General features: G+C 37.8%; 1 protein-coding gene across 5 annotated transcripts in view; it reads left to right on the forward strand.

Annotated features, from left to right (window-relative positions):
* The first annotated feature begins 9,502 nt into the window (after positions 1-9,502).
* UBE2W (ubiquitin conjugating enzyme E2 W) overlaps positions 9,503-23,721 on the forward strand; it is a 32,250-nt gene continuing 18,031 nt past the window's right edge. For 3 of the 5 annotated variants that reach the window (XM_005517088.3, XM_088056241.1, XM_088056265.1), the window contains exon 1: positions 9,503-9,559. In XM_005517088.3, coding sequence (XP_005517145.1) covers positions 9,545-9,559 — 15 coding nt within the window. In that variant the 5' untranslated portion in view covers positions 9,503-9,544. Of the gene's footprint in view, positions 9,560-9,651; positions 9,814-9,938; positions 10,214-23,721 lie in introns of those variants that run through there. The other 2 variants (XM_088056249.1, XM_088056252.1) reach the window with 2 other exon arrangements.

Raw genomic sequence — 23,721 nt, forward strand, 5'->3', positions numbered from 1 at the left:
ATTCCAGTTACTTGTCTGTACAGTAAGACTGTGATCCTACTGACAGTGACTTTTAAGGGGGAAAATAACTATTAAAATCTGTGTATATTATCTTCTATATAACATATATGTTTTTTCTTAATATACTGTCACTTGACCTGATAAGGATTTTATATGGATTCAGTTATGGTTTATTTCCATAGTTCTGATTGTTTATGTAAAGTCTGTATTTAATCTCTAGTGTAGTAGTCATTTAAATTTTGTAACATAGCAACTGAAAAGATAGTTGTCCTACCTTTTAACCTCTTCCCCAACCTCTTCCTTGTACCCATAGCAAAAGACCCTGAAATGTGGAGGTCTTTTATATTTGAAGGAAAGGACATTAAGCAGATGTTTTAGGAGCTGTTTTATAAATTTCATAGGTATTTCCAGTGTTTTTACAAATGTTTTAGGGGAAAAGGATTGGCAAGCCACTGACATAATACTAGAGTGGAACATATCTCTTGGTAGATCCTGCTGGCAGTTGCCTGTAGTATCAGTTCTTTGTTCAAAACTAGTTTCCATAAAGAAAACAACTTGAGACAAGAAGTTGCTTTTTGTTCAGCTGCAGCCTGAAGAACCCTTCTGCTAAAATCTTCTGTAAATGAGAATAAAACTAATGCATCATGAGAAATGATGCAAGAAAAATGTAATTAGCATTTCCATCAGCTGCCACTGCTTCAACTTTGTTTTGATCAAGAAGTGATTGTGGTCTATCATGGAAAAATCCCACCAACTGATGGTGGAACATCTTTCTTAATGTTTTAACTCACAGCTAATTTAGAGGGCTGAAACTCTCCTCTAAACCTGTTTGTTAACATAAATACAACTTGGAAGAGATTTTCCTGGATGAAAAGTAGTAACTTAGATAGACTATGCAGTCTGCCTGTGGAGGAGGTCAGTTCTGACAAATGAAATTTTATTCTGGGCTTAAACAATGCTGACGTTTGTCAGTGTGTAGATTAGCTGACATTTATTCACATCACATACTTTGGCACAATTTAATGTGTTTAATGTGGGGATGTTTGTGACTAGATTGGCTTTGCACGGTAAAGCTGAAGTGCATTGTAGGGTGATTGTCTGAAATTCCATGTGTAAGCACTCTGGTCAGTGCTGTTAGTAACTCATTTTCAAGAGCACTAGAATGATAAACCAGAGGTACCCTGTTATGCTGCTGTTGTTAGAGCCGCTAGGAATACCCTAAAAGGTCAAGGAATACCAACATGGATATTTTAGTCACGACTATATATCAGTCTGAGTGAGGCTTAAGTTCATTGGCCATTTTTAATAGTCTTGAGGCTAATGACTTGAGGCTAAAAATTATTTAGTTTTAAACTAAGGCAAAAAGGATGTCCTTTTTTAAAACAGTGGGGTTGGTTTTTTTCTTCTTTTTTTTCTCTTCCCCTTTTTAAGCATTCTACAACAATTTTCTTAATTTTGTTAAAATACATTGCATTTTATGATTCTGTACTCTAGCAGTAAGGTAAAATAGCTGGTTTAGCTCTGAATAATTTGCTGGTTTTCTTTCAGCTTAATGTATTACACAGTAGCTTTGAACACTCAGGAATTGCAGTAGTGTCCTAGATTGCACTATTTGCAAAACCACCGGCTGTTAAAATGAACCAGATTTCTAAGGGGGAGGTGGGCAGGGGGAATTAGTGCAATTTCCATGATAGTTAAATGGGTATGCTATTATCAGACAATTGGAAACTTACCACGCTTAACCCCCGAGTTCTAAATAAATTTCAAAGTTGAAAATTTTTAAACCTGTGTTTCTGTTGATTTATGACATCTTATAGAAAGTGTTCATTTTCATGGCTATACTATATAATGAGAAAAATGCTAATGTAATTAGTATTTGAGTAATAGGTTGTGAAGCTGCATGTATAAAATAAAAGGTGGTGGGTTTTTTTCATTGTTCTGAAGAGTTTCATAGATTTGAAGTGTTAAGATATCTTTGTGCTGCTCTGAATAACAAGTATACACAATTCTCAGCACCAACTACTAAAAAGGCATGGTATTCCTGAACAGGCTTAGAGGATATTTTCAAGGATATCCTACTGGGGATATTTTGAAAAGTTCAAGTGTTCCATAGTATCCTTTTTTACTTAGAAAGGTGGCCCTGTATTTGGGGTTGAAGTTTTAAGATGAACTGCTGATTTAGTCATAAAAACTTCCAGATTATTTATTAACTGCAAACAATGAGTACAGTTATGCTGCATTATGGTTTGTCACCATTTGAGTGTGTATAAGCTGCTGAAGAAGTCTCTGATGGTCTTCAATGTTAAATAGTCTGTGCATCTAGAACGATCAGAACTCCCTTCCACAAGACATGAAATTCCTTTTTTGGTTTTAAACTTGAAGAAAGGAGGATCCACCATCAGGATTCTCTGTGCCATTATATTCAATAGATGTTGAACACAGTAATGAAATGCATTTCTCAATTAATGCTAGGAAGTTTGGAAAATTGTTTGCTTCTGTTTGTGTTTTATCACTGTCTGTTGTATTTCACAGGCCTAAATTGCAGTAATGACTGTTTTTTTATCCCTTTCTTCTTTTTACTTTGCCCATTGAAGGAGTGATCCCAAAACTTGCCTAAATCTGTTGGTTTCTGTAATGAAGTGGACAAACACCGTAGTAGGGCAGGAAAGTAACCTTTTCAGTCCATGTTTTTATTCCTAGTTTAATTTTGTCAGGTCTCAAATATTGCAGTATAATTTACGGGAGTAACAGTTACTGCAGAGTAAATAAAAGCACAAGGAGAAGTAGTAGTATTCCTACCTAAAAACTAAGGGTCAAAGCTGTGGTATAAACTTAATTTCAACACCTGAGTAAGACAAAAGAGCAGGAGTAAGAGAAAAATAGGAAGAATTCATTAAAGATTGAGTGGATTTGGAAATTAAACGAGGATGTTTGCTCTTAAAGACAGACTAGAGCTTTAGAAAAAAAGGCGTTAGGGATTTTTTCCCATGTAAAAAGTTCAACTTTTGAAAGCTTCTGACAAACAATGAACTGGATTTGAGTTGGATTTCTTTTTAAATAGAGTTTATTAGATGGCAATTTTATGGGAGGATACCAATGCTGTGAACTGCAGGTGTTGCTCAATGTTTGGATGAGCAAGGAAAGAGGACAAAGTAGACTCTGTGTTTATTATTAGTCACCTGTGAAGCTTGAGTGTCATCACTAAGGCATCACAGAGAAAAGAAGAGGGAGTTTTTATCGAGTTTTAACAAGTGTTATGTGTCATGAAATAAAGCTTTGCATATGCTGCATCTGAAATGTAGGTTGTGCAATCTCTCTTCTATGGGAGGAAGGTCACTGAGATTAAAAAAAAAAAAAACAAAACCAAAAAAATATCTCTCTGTCATTGCCATGTTACTGTATTATGTTTACAGAATACAGGATTTTCCTCCCATGCTAAATGGGAGGAGATCAGAATTGCAAGATCATGATTTTTCTTTGACAAATGGAGTACTTCATCATTTTATCCTTTTGAACTTTCGTAATCCGTTTGCAAGGTGTGAGTCATTTAATGTTTTGTTGTCTCACATGTGGAGGGTAAAATTGGAAAATTAAAATTACCCCTGAAATATGTACTGCCTTTTAGAGTAACAACATAAGCGCTTTTAGATAAATTAAAATCTACAGTTCAGTGCTAAAGTTGCTAGTTTTCAGAATAGTTTTGTGGGATTAGTTTTTTGTGAAATACATGCATGGATTAATGCTAATCTGTATTTGTTTGTAGTTAATTTCTTTTTTCAACCAGAAGTTACTTTGAAGTTAAAAAAACAAATATTGTTAATTCCATTGATGTTAATTCAAATTTAAAACTGCCTTTTCAGGTGAGAATTCATAGCTAAGGCTTTTCTTCCCATGAAAAAAAATACTTCTGGTATCCTATTTACACTAATAGAAAACTTTTATCTACCGATTCACCATTACACAAAACTATAAATAATACAAAATCCCTATCTTGCTATGAATTTTTTATAAAAATTCTGTCTAGCGAAACAATGGGATGCCTGTTATGCAGATTAAGAAGTTGTCAATTTTGGTTGGTATCACCAAGCTTGGAAAATATCTAGAGTTTCAATTAATTTGGCACAAAGGATTTATTATCTCTTTCTATACAGGGAAAAGCTTCCTGCATTACCATGCTAAGCTGACATATAATGTTTTCCAGAAGTGGCACTCCATTTGAGTCAGATTTAATTGTAGTTTGCTACAAATGAAACATGAAAATTATATATCAATATTTAACTTTTAAGCTGCTTTCATAGTTGTCGTAGATATTTGATTTGTAATAAACAACTATGACTTAAGGAGAAAACATCTCAAAATATTCAGCTGAAATAGTCAACTGCTCACCGATCCTGGTTTTAGATCATGGCTCTCGTTTACAGTACTCATATCCCATATGAAGTCTTGTCTTTTCTGAGGGACATTAAATAAACCAACAGTCATCTTGGTGTTCAGGCCTGTGAAATGGAATTCTTCAAGCTCTGTAAGTAGTGTGCATGGTCCAGTGAGGGCAGTGTGCAGTCTGATGTGCACAGTTGGAGGAATTGATTCTCAGCCATTGGGAATTGTGGTGGTTTATCACACATCTGTAGAGGTTACCCAAGGTCCTACACAGTCCTCATTAAATTTTTACAGCTTTTGTCTTTATAAGTGTTTATCTTTACGACATTTAAAAGAGTTAGAGGACTCCTGCTGCCTAAAAACATGTCTTGACAATTACTATAAATTGATAATTACAGCCCATGGTGCCAAACAATAGGACAAGAGACAATGAGCAGAACCTGATGCACAGAAAGTTCCACCTGAATATGAGGAAGAACTTCTTTACTGTGCAGGTGACTGTGCATAGGAACAGGCTGTCCATAGAGGTTGAGGGGTCTCCCTCACTAGACATATTCAGAAACCTCCTGGATGTAACCTTGTGCCATGTGCTCTGTGATGCTGCTTGAGCAGGGAGGTTGGACCAGGTGACCCGCTGTGGTCCCTTCCAACCTGAGCCATTCTGTGAGTCTGCATAATACTAAAGCAGGCAATTCCACACCTTTCCCTAGTCCCATGTCCTCCTTATGCAGTAATTACAACAGTATCTCCACATAATATGACAAATTATTTTCTGATCTGATGGAAATTACTTTGGTAGTTTAGTCCTCCTGTGGATAAGATGAAAGCCACAGATCACTCAGTGACTTCAAAATTGTCAAATCTTAAACAAGAGAAGAAATGGAGGCATATGTCATCTGAGAATAAGATCATAATTTCCTGCAGGAACTGCCCATATAGCAGATTAGGAAAAATATGAGACTTTTTCTTAGCCTCTTTCCATCCCTTTGAAAGTCCTGGGATGGAAATGACATTTTGCCTGTTACTATTAAGAACTAAGATGAAAATGAAATAGAATGTTGATGAAAAACCTATATAATCACTAAGGAATAAAACAACAATTACATCTCAACAGCTCAAAGTTATCTTGCAAATTTAGGCTATTTTCATTTTTAGCTATGTGTGCAATTTATTACTTTTATATTCTGGATATAATATTGTATTGGTTTGATTCTGCATCTTTAGTTGATGGTTTCTGCAGGTGCACCAAGCTTGATCTTTATTCCACAGAGGTTTTAAACTCAGTAACCTTCCTTAAATTGGCAGGTAGGAGCAGAAGAGGTAGTTGGCACAATTGCCAGCAAATTGCCTCCTCTGAGGGACAGAGAATCCTCTATGCTCAAGAGATGCAGTGTCCTGGCTCTGCTGATTACAAGGGCGATGCCACTTGAGTAATAAGTTAACATGAATGTACAGTTGGCTTCTGTGTAAGGAAACAAGATGAAAAGCTAAAAATTACAGCGGACACAGGTAAAAGAAATCGAGCTCTTATGTCACTTTAGTATCAGGAATCATAAAGAAGGAGGTAGTGACAAAATTTTACTAGGAGGTACAATTTTTATTTTTTGCTCCATATGTTTTCAATATGTGAGTCATAATCATGTATTTGATCAGATCAGTGTAAGATAGCCTCTGAAATAATGAAGATAACAGATAAAATTTCTCTTACCCCATAAGCTTTGAATATTTGGGACCCAGGACTCTGGTCCCTGAAGTCTCTGGCAAAACTTAGGTTGACTGGTGAAAGATCAGACTACATTAGCTAAATAGTAAAGCATTCTTTTTAAAAAAACAAACAATTATTGTGTTGTCCATCTCTATACCTGCAACAGATTAGGAAGGGTTAACTGCAGAAGTGTTTTCTTCTGTTTTGCATAGGTAAACACTAAAAACTAAAAACAAATTACAATAACCTACTCCTAGTGAAATTTACCCTTTCTGGGAATTAGGGCCTTTCCTTAGTGGGATTACTGGATAATTTAAGAAGAAGATGCTGATATTCATATATTCTTTCTGGGAGTCTGATAATAGTGTTTGTTTTCTTTACTGTGCTTATGGGACTGATTCCCTAGTCCCTATATCATTATGCACTGTACAAAAACATCTCTGCAAGCCAGGTTACCAAGAAATGAGGAAAGAGAAAAAACACAATAAAACACAGAGATAATTCTCCAGATGCCCCTATTCCCATGATGACAAGGAGCTAAAAAATTGTTTCACATATATATTAGGCACTGCATGACACTTTAAAAAACAAAGATGTGACAAGAGTGGTAAGAGACACCTTTGGTAGTCCTGTTAGAATAAACTCAAAGCGGATTCAGGGATGGGGGATTCTGCCCACGAGTTTCAGCTGCAATGTAATGCTTTAGTTACATACCCAATTAAGATTGAGTAGGTAGTAATTAACTCATGCTCTATTTATATGCAGGGCAAACTGCCCCTTGTTTTTCATGCCTTCTATCCTCAGGAATAGGATTTGCAGCATAGATTAAGTTATCTCATTAAACAATGCTTCAACAAAAACATAGTGGGTAACTTGTTTTTAATATTGAAAAGCTCTGTGTGATAGAAGAATAAGACTTATTGAGCATAAGTTAAAAGCTATAACTTTTTTTTTTTGCAAAGGTGGCTTTTCATCCAGAGATAATTTTCCTTTATTACAGAGTAGAAGTAATATTTGTGCTAAATACAATTTGCTTAAGACCGCAAAGCTGATCTTTCCACACAAAACCAGCTTGCAGTCTATGAAGTGTTCTTCATAAGCTTATGCTGCTTTATATCTTCTGACCTTCAACAGGGTTTTCTGGAAGAGGCTTAAGAAACTGAGTATAATGGTTTGAAATCAGTTGTATCTCACTGTGATTACATCAACACAGATAGTCAATATGTCCATGTTTATAACTGAACACATGCCCATTGCTGAAACTTGATGTTCTTGCTATCTTTGTGGCATATGGCATTAAGAGATGTATTTTAGGATAAACATATGTTTGGATCATGCAAAACAACAACAGCAACTAGTAAAACAGAAATGTTCCACTTAGTGCTGTAACAGCCTAAGTTCATTCTGAAGAACTGCAGGAAAGAGAAACCTTTACCAGCTATATGTGTCTACTTAATGCAACAAATCCTCTGCAACCTAAATGGACTTTCAAAAATCATATAGTAATAAATACTGACTTCCAGGGAAAACGTAGTTGAGCAATGCCAGGTTGCATGGCATCAGGAGCCCATAGTTTGTGAATGAGAATTGATTTTAGAAGACAAATGTGTAGGATGCAGCTTACATGACAATACTTTTCCCATCCTTACTTTTGGTAGGCTAATTTCCTTTCCTACTCAAAAATCAACATACATTGATTCTGTCTTCAGTAAATTCCTGCAAAATCAAGTGGCTTGTTCCGTTCTGCAGCTACCTCACAGGGTAAGGATTCTCCTGCTGTCTTCTTCTCCTTAAAGGGTTCTGCCTTATAAGCAAACCCCAAAGATTGTGTGCTTCCTTTAACATCAACGACACTGTTGATGCTGGATCAAAGTTGGAAACTGATGCCATGTTGTGCTGGGGTTTTGTTTTCCTCCAGTTAACTGTTTTCAAAGTTAAGGATATTAAAAACATACCAGACAGTAAAGCTTGTACATAAAGGTAATACTTGCATCACCCTAAATAAGATGGTTGAACAAAGTAGACAGGCTTTTGGGTGCAGAACACTTCTAGAAGTCTAAAATTAAAGAAGATTTCAAAGGTAATACAAACTGCAAAAAATTATTCAATGATTTCTTTGCTACCACTGGAGCAGAGGCGATTTTTTAACATCATCAGAAGGGAGAGGGGTGAAGGGGCTTCAGTGTTTTTTGAATGTGCAGCGTAAGCAGTGAGGAGCTGGGGATTATAATGACCTATAAAATCAGTTTTTCTGTTAAATCCTTAGTTTTACATAACCACCGGGATTATAAATTTTATAGGTTGTCTTTGGATAAACATTTTATCTTGAGGATCCGTTAAGTCTGAAACACTAAGCAGGAATAACAGCTTTATGAAGTGTGTTTCCGCAAGTTGTTTAATTCCTTGATTGCACACAGTCACTCTACTGAGTGCTGCCTGTTTATTTTCGCCTACACGAATATGGCAAAATCATCTGGTGCAAAGGACAGGGGTTATTCCAGTCCAGAAAAGGAAAACGTAGAATCCAGAAATGCTCCGACATAAAATACACCCGAGTTAATTTGGACTCGTACACCAGCAGACCCCCGGCGCAGGACACCGGGATGATGTGTGGCAGAGCAGCACAAAGGGAAGCGCGCAGAAGGAGAGCCGCTCACCAGGAGAGCGGCGCCCCCCGGCTCCCCGCAGCCCCTCAGCTCCGGCTGCCGGCGCCGAGCGCCCCGCGGCCCCGGGCCGACCTGCGGCGGGGTCTAGTGACAGGACACGGAGTAATAATGGGACACACTGAAAGAAGAGGGTGTTGGGTTAGATATCAGGAAGAAATTCTTTACTGTGAGGGTGGTGAGGCACTGGAAGAAGTTGCCCAGGGAGGTTTGTGGTTGCCCCATCCCTGGCAGTGCTCAAAGCCACGCTGGAAGCGACTCTGAGCAGCCTGGTCGTGTGGGAGGTGTCCCTGCTCACGGCGGGGTTGTCGGATCTAGAGGATCTTCAAATCCCCTTCCCACTTCTTAACATTCTATGGTTTTATGGTTGTATGACCCCCGCGACAGGGCACAGCAGGCGTGAGGGGAGCCCGGAGACGCCCACAAAAGGGAGGAGCACAGTCCACAATAATTGAGTCACTAAAACACTCTGCACGTGCAGCTCTAGAAACGTTCACAAACAGAAGCCGGTGGGGGACCAACTCCTTCCCGCCTCCGCGGGTGGCGGTGATGGACATCGCGCCGCTCCTGGCCCGGCCGCAGGGCGAGCAGGGTCCGGGCAGCGCCGGCGGAGCCTCTCTAGCGGCCGGCGAAGGCGGCAGGGGCGGCAGCTCCCGGACACCGCCCGCCCCCCCCGCCCTCGCCCAGCGCACGCGCGGACGCTCAACGGGCTGGCGCGGGCACGTGACCGGGGAGCGCGCGGGGCGGGGCCGCCCCGGCGGCGGCGCAGAGGGGAGGGAGAGGAGGCGGATCCATCATGGCGTCGATGCAGGTGAGGCGTCTGCGGCGGAGCCCCCGGGGCAGCGCTGGGGCCGGGCGGCAGCGGCGGGGGGAGCCGGGAGCAGCCGTTCCGCCGGGCGCGTGCGTGCGTGCGTGCGTCCGTCAGTGCGTGGCGCGGCGCGGCGCGAAGAGCGGCGCGGAGGGAGGAACCGCCCTGGCAGAGGTTGAGGGCGTCGAGCTGCCGGGTAGCGGGGCCGTGGAGGGCAGGTGGCGGCAGGGAAGGGCCGGTCCAGCACCGGGATGGAGGTGAGACGCGCAGGGGTGTGAGGGGCGAGGCCGGGACGGCGACGGGCGGGGCGGGCGCAGGGGAAGAGGCGCCTCAGGGAGGCGTCTGGCAGCGATGCCGCCGCTCCCTGGGCAGGCGAGGGAAGGGCGAAGGGATCCCTGCCCCGGGACTTTTGGGGGCCGCAGCTTCGCTGGGCGCCGTGGGAATGTGTAGCACACCGTGCGGAGTGGGCGGTCAGGAAGACCCTCCCTATGGCATCGTGGGGACCGTGACCGACAGCTCCGAGTTCTTGGGGGTACGGCACTGTAGTTCCCCTGCACGGGGACAGGGACATGTTCTGCTCCAAGCCGCGTGGTGCCCGTGTGGTTCTCTTCCTCTTCGTAAAATGAGGCTGTGCTGTGGTGTCAGCCCTGTGGACAGGTAACGTCTGGCTTTCTCGGCCGGATGGGATTGCTATAGGTACGGTAGCATGGAACATCTTGCTGCCTGACAGGTATTTCCAGCTGAATTATTCATTCATATCTACTCCGAAGGGGTTCTTAAACAGGGGCTGCGGAAATTGCTATGGTAGAATGGATCACTTTCACTGTGTGCTGCTCTGATTGGGTGGTGCTTTATTGCGACTCGGGTACGAGAAAAGATCTCTAGGTTTTGTGATAGTGGCCCCTGTCTCTCCTTATTTAACCAGCAACTTCTGTACTTTTCCTTGGATATTTACAGTTTTACATTTTGTTTTTATATTTGGATCATCTAGATCTCCTCTCATTTTGGTCCAGTATAGCTTATATTTTTTTTTTTTTTGTCACTAGTAATAGAACAACACAGAGTGTGCAAAACGAATGAGATTTGTTTAGTTTTTCTAATAACCTGGATATAGCATAGCCAAAATGTCAAATTTCTGAACTCTATGGGATAAAAATTACTCTCCTGAAATTTAGAATCATAAATACCCTCCCCCATGGTGTGTCTTTCAGAGTTACTGAAATGAAACGAGATCAAGAAATTGAACATACTGTACAGAATGTTCTTCTTCTAGTAGTAGCTTAGGCAGGTAGTCTGATCTGCCTTGGTTTTATTAGCTCTATCTGGCAAATGAGTTTTTTCAATTCTCTTTTTCTAATGTGCAGACTTCTGTAAGCTCAACTGCAAAATAGAGGCTATAGTTTATTAAGAAATATCTTTTATAAAACTGAAAAGTAGGGAAATGGAAGCTGTGAACTGGGAAAGGGACACGCTGTAAAGGGACTTGGTAAAGCTGTGCTGCGTCGCTGTCTCTGGCCTAGTTCTTCAGCGTGCCTCACCCTAATTCCTGTTGCTCCTTCTGTAAAGGGGAGAAAATGGTTACATATTAAATAAGGTTGTTGAGGATACATGAATGACAAATGTTGCCTAAACATCAGATGTATGGAGGGCAATACTCGCTTCCTGAAATTACAGCTGTGCTAAGGCTGATGTTGTAATTGGTTTCATTTTAGAAATAGCAGCTGTAAGATGACACTTTTTGTTTTTTTACATGATCTTCTGTTGTCTTTTGATAAGAGATTCAAGGACATTTTTGAAGGTTTTTTGTCTGTATGCTGCTAATTGCACGATGCTTAGTAAATGACTAATTTAATAATGTAGTTTAGCATATTGGAAGGGAGTTGTAAACAGGAAGCATAAATAAAAATTTAATAAGTGAACAGTAGAACTAGTATATTGTAAACATGCTCCCAGGTGGTCAGGATTTCAAGACCCTGAATTCTGTCAGTTAACATTTAAGTTTTCAGTGTGAAAAAATGTTTTACAAAGGAAACTTGTATCTATAATTTAAAGTATTTTTTTCGTTCAGAATAATTTAATTCGTTATAATTAGTGCTGTCTTCTAAGTTGCCTGACACAACAAAGAGATGTCTTTTTTCTGATGAAGTATAGTGTTTTTAAATACCCAATGTTTACGTAACCCATTGCTCTCTCTGACTTTACCATTGGTTTGACACTGTACTATAATGACAATATTATTTATTTTATTGATAAAAAATGATACATTGGTGCACAAAGTAAGTTCTAGTTACTTCTTAAACTGTTGCAATTTTATACAACAGTGCAAGATGCCCCAGGTTAATTACATTTTATCTTTACAGATCCACTGAAAAATCTTGGATTAAGTTGCAAGAGTTAGCTGATTAGCCCTGTTCTTAGTCTACGGGGAAGTTTTGGAACTTGTAACAAATTGCCTCTTTCTGCTAATGGCTCTGAGCATCGACCTGAATAGTTACTGCAGTTCAGTGGATGCCCAGTAACTTGTAAAACCTGTGACTTTGAGCCTTTGTGTGTATCATTAAACTTACAGTGATTTTTGTCTGTGTGGACAGTCTTTAATGGGAATTTTCTGTAACCCTTTCTTTCTTCAATAATAGATGCTAGTGCTAATGAGAGCTTGTGTTTTGTTTTCTAACCACAGGGTTGTTACTAATTTGCCACTGTTGGACTGGTTTAAACTGGTTTGCATAACTTTAGGCAAATCATATTTTTTCTTAAAAAAAGTTAACACGCCCCCAGACAAGCACTTATTTCCAAGAATTTTCCCAGAAAAAGCCCAAGCTTCTGCAATGTTCTCCTGGATAAAAACCACAGAAATATTCTGAAAAGGTACAAGTAATGTAGAACAAGGGAATAGAATGCATTTGCTTTAGAAAATTTTGATATAGCTTCTTTAATAATATGAAGCCTTTAAAGGCAAACACTAAAGAAATAGTAAACAGTTGTTCTCAGTACAGCTGGAAACACAGGACTTGCATTAAATATGAATGGAAGAGCAGGTAAAAAATAAAGTAAGGAAGTTCTGTTGAAACTGTACAGAAAATATGCCGTTGCTGTACAAAGTGTTAAATAAGGCCTTTCCTTAACAACGTGCAGATATGAACTATTTGCATCATAAACTTGAAAGATTTACTTTATTGGTAATACTGACATCTTAATTACTATGATTTACCTTTCACTTCCTTTTAGTTTTAATACTACAAACCCTGGATATACGTGTGAAATTGTGGAAATTATTAGAGGAATGGTTTTAAGTTTTTTTATCACCAGAATAACTTCTCATATATCCTGTAAAGTTAGGCACATAAGATTTGTATGTGTAGGTACTTACATATGATTGAATGCAAAGCTAATGTAATTAATGACACAAACAACTTTAATAAAGAGTGTAGGATGTTAGCTTTCACTGTACTTCTGTGTTACACCTTGAAAACTGCTGTGGTGGGCTACCGTTAAATTACATGCACATGCCTAAATAAAGTGCTACTTGAAAAATCTTGTTCCATCAATAGAATTCTTTTGAAAATGTGTGTCTAAGCAGCCATTTAATAAGCTAACTGTGTGAGATGACAATGCAGAATTCATGGGCAGTTTGAGATCCCAAGGAACTTGTATCACAGAACGTAAGCTATTTAGCAGTATGAAAACTTCCTACAAATTTCACCCCAGTATGTTCAGTCAGTGGGGTAGGGAATGAGGTAAATATTTACAGGTTACTGAAATCTCCAGAAAAAATACGTGTACTCTTGGTTTCACTTCCTTCTATTCTTTACCTGCACTTCTAGTGTTAGTGGAAGTTCTGTGTTTCCAGCTGTTCTCAGAACAATTAGTTATTGCTCAATCTTTGCTCAACACTGGCAGTGTTTTTATTTAATGATTTGGCAATATTTTTTTCTTATTTAAAAGCTTTGTCCAGGAAAAAGTATTGAACTATTTTTATTGTGTGTTCCAAAATAAGCCAAAACCCCAACCTTAAGTGAGGAAAGCTTTCAGTCAATTGGAACTTGGATGGTTATGCACCTTGGTTCTGTACTGTTAAATGTCATGGTATGGGATACTATTTGTGTTATTTCAAAAAGGCAAAAAAGAAAATGAGTGGATACTGTAGCTATATAACCAATTTTGGGATATAAACAGAATACAATTATTGGTAGTTAATAAAGTATTTAGTAGTTCCATTGGTGAAATGCTATTGAAGATTGAAATTTCAGTGATTATTTAAACAGAGAAATGTGAGTACCATAATTGAAACCAGAATGAGTAGAGAGTAAACCTAATTTCTTCTGTCCACTAAGAGATTGTTAGTCTTCTACATAACCTTTGGTAACCAGTCTGTACTGATGTGTGCTGTATTAGCTTTGGCATACAACCATGCTAGAGTGAAATAAGATAAATAAAAAAAAATTAGTAATTTTACCAAGATGAGTTAATTTAACCTTGGGAGTTTATTAATAAAGTTTTGACTTGACTATCAACTGAAGTTTAAAATTTATAGTCTTCATTCAGTAAAGATAAATAAAATAAAAGTTATGGCTTTAGGCCCTAAGGAGTCTCATTTGCCTGTTTTTGCATCTGCCTGTGTAAATAGAATTTTGGGAAATACTTTGCTGTGCAGCAGCTGCAGAATTTTTGAGCTAGGATGGAAGAATTCACTTCCGAGAAAGAAAGCAGTAGTAGAAAAGCTTATTGAAACCAGTGTCCCATGAGCATTATCAGCAGCTCTTCCTTACAAACAGACCAACTCTACAGCTAAAACGTAAAAAATCACGGATGCTTTCAACCTGTCACATTGAACACTGGTATCTCATGAATATGTGTATGGTTTCAATCAGGAAAATAAAATAGACTGGTATCTGTTGTTAAGAGTAATTCTGGTTGATTGCAATTAATTTTTGCTCTGAGTTTTATAGTATCTTATACTTGTGTTTAGGTCTAGCTATTCAAGTTCTGAGAAGAGAAAAATAGAACACAATACATTTCTAAGAGCCAGGGAATGTTGTCTTGTTAAGCTGCTCCCTTGGAAGGCTCTGTGAGTTTGTAATTAATAAGCTAAAGCAGCTTAGCTCAAACAATGTGCGAAACTCGGTGATCAAGTACTTTCTCTAATTGTCTGCTCCAATTCTACCGAGCTAAGAGTTTCAGACTAAAGGATCTTCACTATATATTATACAGGTATCGGCCATACCAGTGACTACGCCCAGAGACTGAGATTAAACTACCCCTATTCATGTGAAAGAGAGAAGGCACAATTCCCATTGAATTTACCCATAGCTATGGGTGTGTGCAACAAACATAAATGCCTTCAGATCATTAGATCATGTCTCTCACACAGCCTTGGTTTACAACTGAGAGATGGGTGTTCAAGCAGATTACAGGCTAAAATTTCCACTAGGGCAGAGGGGAAGAGGATGACGAAGGTCTTTTGCTCAGTACTCGGAGCCAGAAATTTTGTGCGTCTTGCATGGCTTTGAAGTAGTGAAGGACTGTGATAGAAGTGTCAGCTGGATATATAGTTTTTGTTTTTTGAAGGGAGGAAGAGATAGTATTATCTATTTGCTGAAAGCTATTGCAGCTTCATTTATTGAAAGCAAATAAAAATAAATAGGTTAAATGTTTTAAATAAAAATAGCCAGTAAGCAACCTTTTGTGATACATGAAGGTCACGTAACTTGCCTTCTGTCTGCTTTTGATAGTTGAAGGCTTTCAAAAGGTATTCTGGAATCTGTTCGAGCCTTTGCAGTTGTTTGGGGTTTTGTTTTGCTTTGTTTTACTTTGTTCAGAAATGTATTCTGGAATCTGTGCAAGCCTTTGCAGTTTGGTTTTTTGTTTGCTTGTTTTTCCTCAGGTGACCTTAATTACTGGCATGAAAAACAGGTATCAGTCAGGGATGGCAGGGAAAGAAGCCAGAGAACCTTATAATTTGCCTTCCTAAGAGCAATATTAATATATTAGTAAAGGAAGGACAGAAGTTAGTGATGATAAGTCAGGAATTCTGAGACACCTCATTTTTGCTAATTAATGATCTCATTGAGGATAGTAGCTATTCATCCTTTCATACACAGTACTAAAATATAATTGTTTCTCCTTGGGTGATTACAAATACATAGTTGTTTGTCTTCTTTTTTTTATTTAACTTAATTAAAAGTACTGCTTAATCAGTCTCAAGAAGAAAATCTGTATATATGTCAATAAATTATGATAATAGTTTACTAGAGCATAGCAAATACTGTCCCTGAAAGTCTGCTGGAATAAAATGCTTCATAGAATGTGATGCTACTTTTTCACATTGATTTATTTATTTCTTCTTCAGGAGGAATTGGTGGCCAGTAATAAGAAACCTAAATCCATTCAGTTTCCTTGCCCCTTCTTAAGTTAGAAACTCTCCCCCTGTGATATTTAGGGATATGGATAGTATGACTATTTAAATCTTGTTACTGTTTCCTAGTTCAAACATTTTACCTATTTTTCTCTCTAAAATGCTCTTTGTCAGAATAGAACACTTTATCTTGGTTACCAACCTTTGGAATGTTTTTATAAAGATAAGAAATTCCCTGGTAAACATATGGTTGACCTCATTGTGCCAGCCTTCACTATTGTCTTAAATTAATTTCTTTAACTGAAGCAGTTCAAGTAGTGCCAGACTCTTTTCCTTGAAAGATAAAATTATCTGTAGTTGACTTTTTATTACTGTGCGGGGCTTGTGCTATATTTAAGGACTTTCCTATATTTAAGGACTCCATTTACAAAGCAGATGACTCGCTGTCAGTTTCATCTTATTCTGTAATAGTGGATTCCACTTAATTTGCTTTCAAATGACAGGTTCATTGTAAAGAATTTGATTATCTGGTAAAAAGCTTTTCAGACTGTGAAGTACAGAATGCTTCCTTTGTGTTTGTATAGTTATTGTGATTTATCTTTAATTATACTGTAGTTATGATTTCAGGTTGTTCTTGTCTCTTAGTGAATTTAAGTCAAGTGTATTATTCCCTTTTAAAGAGGACTGTTGCTTTGACCTTTCTGTCAAATATTTTAGAATATCTTGGAGCATGTGAAGATAGTATTCTGTTACCAAACTGAAAAATCAACAATCCTTCTTCCCACCACCCTCAATTCATAACTGAATTTTTTAAATTTTTAAATGCTCAGTAGAACAAAAGATGAGTGGTGGAAACTTACTGTAAGTAGCTCAATAAAAAGATTCATGCATTGCCATTTGATTCCTTTAAAACAAGATAAATGTGCAAAATGCCTGACATTCAGATCTTGAGGTCTGGATTGGTCTGAGGAAATAACATTAGAACTGGGTTGCCAGATGTTAACATGTTTTATTAGAAATGAGGAGGAGACTAATCTGCTTCTGCATTCTCAGTATAGATTGAAAACCTGCTATTCAGCCAAAAATAGATAAAACTGAAAAACAATTCTTTGAGCTAAAATCCCAGTATTACTTTTTAATAGACAGAGTATTTTGTGGAGCTGTTTTGTTATGCATCTTGCTGAAGCTTTAATTGACCGCATCCAGACAATTATATATCTTTCCTCTTCTGGGCCTTGATTAAAGCTTAATAGAAGAACTTTGAGAGGAAAAATCCATGCAGGATTGTGATAATCAAGTATCTGGATGGTTTGTGTTTTTGAGAGTCTGGAGCAAATGATTTCACCTGAATTATGGGATATAATCTGCAAGAACTTCCTTGAGTGACCTGGTTGACTGGGAAATAGAGGTTTTTATTTGAAGGAACTGCCATTATCTAGATTTCTTATATAGTGAGATGGAGTATAGCAGGTAACTTTTTAAAATGTCACCGTTGTTAATCTTGATGCTGTTTCTTTTCTGTTTGAGAGCTTTTTGGTATTTTAAGTTAGGTTTCTAATTAGAGAGTAATGTGCAATGAGTTCCTGGAATAGTTACTGTATACAATAGTATTGGGTTTTTTTTCTGTAGAGGAGTTTAGTTTGAAAAGCTTAGCTATCTATCTGGTGTTCATATTCTGGATTTGAGGGACTTTTCAGTATGAAAACATGTGAATGGAAGAAACTGAAATAATGAAAATAGAGTTATAATGGTCTTGCACTCAGGCTAGCAGCTTGTACTAACAATCAAGCAACAACTTTGCTTATGAATCAACATGGTGTTGTTGTACAACACTGTCATTACAGCCTATTTTCAGCTCCTGTTCTTGGACAGGGTTGCTGTTTGTCTCTGTACACTGACTGTCACCTGCATGTAAAAACTTCTTCAAAACAGAAAGGATGTTTTTTTGTGAAACATTTTATAACTTGAATGGGGGAGGAGGTGACAGGCTGTAGCTCATAAGCAAAATATAAATTCTTTGCCACAACTTTACCGTATCACTGACAGTGTTTTGGTGCTAACAGAGTTTGGGCCCATTTAAATTTTTGGATGTGGAAGAGAATTTTGGTAGTTATGAAGGAAATATTGTCATGTCTCCTTAGGGTGCAGCAGCTTAACCAATATAAAATAAAAGAGTGGAGCCTCTGTGGGATTAATGTTTAACTTCTAACTATTTATGAGTTGATTTTCTTCCTCTTTGATCTTTGATCCAGATTAAGATTTGAATTTATAGGAATGCTTGGCCTTGGAAGACTGTTCCTTTCTTACATTGACTGTTTCTTGCAACATAGAGAAGGGAATTTAAGTGCATAGAAATAGAAGGTTTGTGACACAATTCAAGTGCAGATGTTTTGGTCCTGCATGTTTCCTAGTCTGTGAAGGTGCTGTTCCATCTTTGTTTCTTCATATCATCCTGATACTACCTTTTTGGACATGGCTAGTTGAGTTCCTACCAGTCCAGGTGAAAAGGCTACCACATTTCAGTTAAATTACCCATCACAGCTTGTTTTAATGGTGAAATAAGGTGTGGCAATGAAACATTTCCTCCAGCAGAAGTGAAAGGAATCTGTTTGTCCATTTGCCACGTTTTTGCTCTCCTTATAAGTTTCTGCTCTACTGATAGTTTTGCTTTTTTCTTAGCTATTTTCTACCAAATTCTTACCACTATATCATGTCTTTTGCTGAATCTGCTCTGGACTTAATCAACTCAGCTTTTCTCCTTCTTGCTTTATTTCTCTATAAAAAGGAAAATCACTGAAATAGGTTGTTTGTAGGTAAGGTATTTGACTAAGATAGCTCATCATTTAGTTTATTAACTTAAGATATTGCTGATTTAAGACCCTGCACATTTTGTACTGCTTTTCTTGAAATACCAAAAAATTACATCTTCAAGAATTGCTGTTTTATTTTTTTTGTATCACTTATATTTTCAAAGTTTGTAATTTCAGCTCATAGGAGAAAATAAGCCTGGAGTATGGGCATACATTCGTACTTGATTGGATTAATGGGTTAATACTTTACTGCTAATCAACAGCCAGTATACCTTACTGTATGTACGCTTTGCCTGCTCCAGTTATGAAGAATAAAATGTTACCTGAAGCAACACTCACTGGTTGGCCTAGGTGCTCTCAGTTGTATGTACATAAGTTGTACTTGGTAGTGACCCCCTAACTTCACTGTACACATTTGCCCATAGCTCTGTTAAACTTTAACTCTCTGTGCTCCACTTTTCCAAGGGAGGGGCAAAGCTGTTTTAAGAGTTCTGACAATGGGCTTAGAACTGAAAATAGATTGCTTGTATTGTGATATTCTTTTATAAAGGCATTGAGAAAGGCAATTTTCAGAGGCCTACAAGAGCTAGGGAAGTTTTCATGGTGGGTAAAGAAAATACCTTTGCATTACTTCATTGTCAGAGATTGTGGGTAAAGTCTGTTGTCCTATCTGTTCATGGGTGTCCCTTGTTTGTGGTAGAATGAGAAAAAAGATCCCTGGTTTTGGGCAATGTGATGGTGATGATACCATATGCTTTAGGAATATAGGTTATTGACGCTTGAGGTAGCTAACAGGGACACAGAGACCAGTTAAATAATATTGTATCTGTTGATAAGCATTTATGTGCTATAATATCCAGCTCAGATGTACACAGTGACCAAACAACCTGTTTCTAGAGCTGATTCTGAAATACTTATATTGAAAACCTCTACATTTCTTCCTGTCCTGTATTGCTGCCCCCTCTCCCTTTTCACATGTTGCATCTTTTTTTACATGCAGGCCCTGCCTGCTTCTTTGTGGTTCACCAAGAATCAACTCAAGTGAGAATTCGGCTGTGGCATTTGAGATGTTATCTCCCCAGAGGTGACCAAGTAAGATGAGTGCTAGTTTGGAGAAAGAGGCATGTGTATTTTTGTTAGAAGCTGTTGGCTTCAAACATGCATTTAACTTGAACCATGACAGACAGTGAGTGATGTTGGTCAGGATAGAAATGGTTGTGAGATGACTGGGGAGTTGTCAGAAATTTTACATCACTGGCACCAGTTAATTTTGTATTCTTTTTTTCCATATGCTGTAAAAAATGTTATGGGTTTGATACCGTAGAAAATCTGTGGAGGATAATTGAAGGAGCTGCACAAATCCTGTTTGACAGAATTAGCAGCAGGATACAAACCATTGCTATGTCAGTCATGTCTCAAGTACTTGAATAAACTTCTTTTGGAAGTGATTCTTGGATCAGTGTTAAGCTGTGTTCTTTGATTTCATCCCTGATTCATCCTTTCCTGTAGAGATTGATGAATAAGTAATCTTAATTTCAAAGACTTCCACTTTAAAATACTTCAAGTAACTTGAAAATACTTCTAGAAACTACTGGTTACATCACTCCTCTGCCTATTGCAGGTGATTATTCCTTTAGTTGAAGGACTGTACTGTTAACCAGTCTTGGGTTTGTGATATTCTTACTCAGCTGTTCTGTTTCCCTCTAGATTGTGAATGTTTTTATCAACTTGATACGTTTTAGTTCTGGTTTACTTTAAAGTTGTATTACAAGAATGTTTAAGCATAAGACACTCTCTCAAAAATGAGGAAAATAGCAAAGTTAGATTGCCTGTGCATCCTTCATGTATTCCCCTATAAGTCTGCAGCTTGCTTTCTTCCAATCCCCTTCAATAGAAAGTGGACAAGCAGGAGAGGTGCTTCTATATGAAATCTTATGATGGATTATCAGAAACATTAAAAAGAGTGTCTTGTGATGTGAAAAGGACAATAAAACAACCACAGCTCCCAAGAGTATATCAATGTTTGGAAAACATCTGTTTGGGGGTTATTTTGGGCATGAATAGCTGCACTAGCATGTATTTTGACTTGAAGGAGCTGGTTGAGAGGCTGAAAGTAACTTGAGTGTATGATGAAAAAATGGTATTCCTGATTCATGGTAAGGAAAAAGCCAAAAGCAGTTGTGGTATTGACTTTAGGTATGCACATCTTAATATAGCTGGACTGTTGAAGGGCTACGGGCTTTTGGAAAAAAATTTCTGGTGTATGGTATCAAGCTGTCCCAATATAGAAGAAAGTAGGAATAAAAGTCAATATGGCAACATGAGGGCCTGTTCAGTGATGTAAAGAATGAGGAGGCTTTGTATAGAACAGAAAAATGAAACTAAGTAATTCCTGTTAAAAGGACAAGCATATAAGAGTGAACTCTACTCATGATTCATTGTTTTAAATTGGTGTATTGGAAAAGCATTAGAAGATGTCCTTATAAATCATTAGAAAGATGAGGAAAGGTATGAGCCTGTAAATAGGAAAGTGAAGTAAAGAATAGGTCACAAATACTTGAATTGATGACAAAGCACACCAAACAAAAAGAGCAGATTCAATATCTTTTAGACACTGGATATTATGTCAGTCACTATAATTTAGCTCTGTGAGTTGGTTTGCTTTTTAAAAGTGTTTAAGTAACTGAACCTGAGATTTTTGGCAGTTCTTTTGAGTGAGTTTCCAGATGATAAATATTATTTTTATTTTTCTACTATCATGTGAAAGTTTGACTTCTGGAAAACACTGGACAAAATAGTCTCTGATACCGATAGCAGACAATCAACAATTACCAGACACAAGTAGCTAAATGGATTTAAGAAAAAAAAAATCACATTGAATTAACATTATTTCCTCCTTGTATTGGGCTGTAGCTGTTGTGAAAGAGGAGCAATAGCTGTATTTTGACTGTGCAAAAATTTCCCAGGTGTGTTGGTGTGACATTTGAATAATGTACACCATAAAGACCACTTTACAAGTTATCAAACTTGTAAAGTTTGTTTTTTGTTTAGACTGGGTGTCTGATTGAGAAGGGTGTTTGGTTCTGTTGAACAGTGTGAAACTGCCAAAGGGTTTTTTTGCATTGGCGTGAAAGTGTTTACTTGAGTTGAGATTGGGAAAGGTGAGATGTGACTTGAAATGAATAAAATAACTCTTTTGTGTCCATGAAGCCTAAGAGAAGTAATTTGACTATAATTCATTCAACCCTAGATCTCTTACTGTAAAGAAAATTCTTCCAGTTATAAAAGCAAGAGATAAAGTGGTGTGAAAAAATATTAAAGGCTTTTAACGCAACTTCCTTATGTTAGAAAGGTGTTGAGGTATCTTTAAGTCCTAAGTTTATAAGATTCTATGAAGGAGAGTTGAAATGGTCTCAAAAGTGTTAATCTGTTATGTTTTGTCCTCCTATGTATATTGCTGCTAATTTTTTAGGATGTTTTTGAAAACAAAAACAGTAATTCTGCACTCATGACTGCCAAATAGAAGAAAGGCTTTCCCACTGCTGAAACTTTCCTTTTCAAATGCTTAATTTGAGGAACTTGCAGTTGCAATGTACCTTTTGTAGCTATTGTGTATGGGCTTGATATATCAGAGTCTTATTTTTTTAAAGTACATTTGTGCACTCTTGAAGCTAAGAGTGTGTGTTGAGACTGTGTTGCTGTAAGAAAATTAATGTCCTTTGTAACCTTTTTGGTCAGCAAATACTACTCAACACTGAAGAGAAATTAATTTTGAGTTTTCAAATTTGAACTTTAGATGTTTTCTGAATTACTGTGGAAATGAGGAACTCGGTTTCCTAATTAAACTATATGAATCTAGTCTTTAAGGGCTTCATTTAAGAGCTTTTTTTTTTTTAACTAGATCAGTCTCCTGATAATCCAGTTTCTGTATTAATGAGAAAACAAGAGACAAATTATTGTAAGAAAGAGAGGAAGAAAAAAAATAATCCTTCATAATAACTGTGGAAAATATCTTCAAGTTTTCTGAATATCTTTAGCTGCACATTGAGCTGTCCATGCAAGCATGGAGCCAGCAGCTCATGGAAAGTGATTCTTCTCTTCTCACTGGTACTTGAGACCACATCTGGAGTGCTGTGTTCAGGGAGCTGCAGTACAGGACTGACATTGGGGTACTTGGGCGAGTCCAGCAGATGACAGGATGGTTGGGGCTGAACTGTGTGACCTCCAAGGAGACTGGGTTTCTTCAGCTATGAGAAGAGAAGGCAAATGAGTGATCTTGCTGGTGCCTACAAGAACATAATAGGAGGATATCTAGGGCAAACAGAGCCACAATGGGAAGACTAAGGGCAATAGATACAAATTCGAACATGAGGTATTTTGGTAAGATACAAAAGAAACATTTTATACCATGGATAGTGAAACACTGGAATGCATTGACCAGAGAAGTTGATTTAAATATTATTTTCTAAATATTGTTTAGTCTCTCCCTTAAAATATTTTTTTTCACTGTTTGAATTAATACTGTTTAGTAGGCCCTTTGTCCCCTCTACAGTTTTATTCCAGTTGCTATAGAGTACTCTCATGTTCTGGAAAAAGCCTATAGACAGCTCTTTATTATTCTGTACAGAAATAATTGAGTTAATGTTTGATAAAAAAAAAAACTTCAAATTTTGAAAATGTGTGGTGAAAGCCTGTTAAAGATACCCAGATAGGTTCATCAGATTAGGAATGATTAACTTGTGTGGTGTTGTTAATGTACTAGTTGTTAATGTAGTAGAGCATTTTGAAATATAAAGTATATTTTATTATTCCAGCTGGGGAACCCCCCCCCCCTAGCAAATAATTGTCTTGAATGACATCTTAAATGTGTGTCTGTTGGTCCAATAGAAGTCATTATCTTCATATATTAACTGCCTTACTTCTATCTCTAGTGGCAAGATTAATAGGAAATCTTTAAAAGCATTTTTTCACTCAAACTGTTTAACACTTTCAAAATTCCT

The sequence above is a fragment of the Pseudopodoces humilis genome, chromosome 1, assembly GCF_049639895.1.
Source record: "Pseudopodoces humilis isolate 2021_Gansu_Grassland_sample_001 chromosome 1, ASM4963989v1, whole genome shotgun sequence".
NCBI classification, from domain to species: domain Eukaryota; kingdom Metazoa; phylum Chordata; class Aves; order Passeriformes; family Paridae; genus Pseudopodoces; species Pseudopodoces humilis.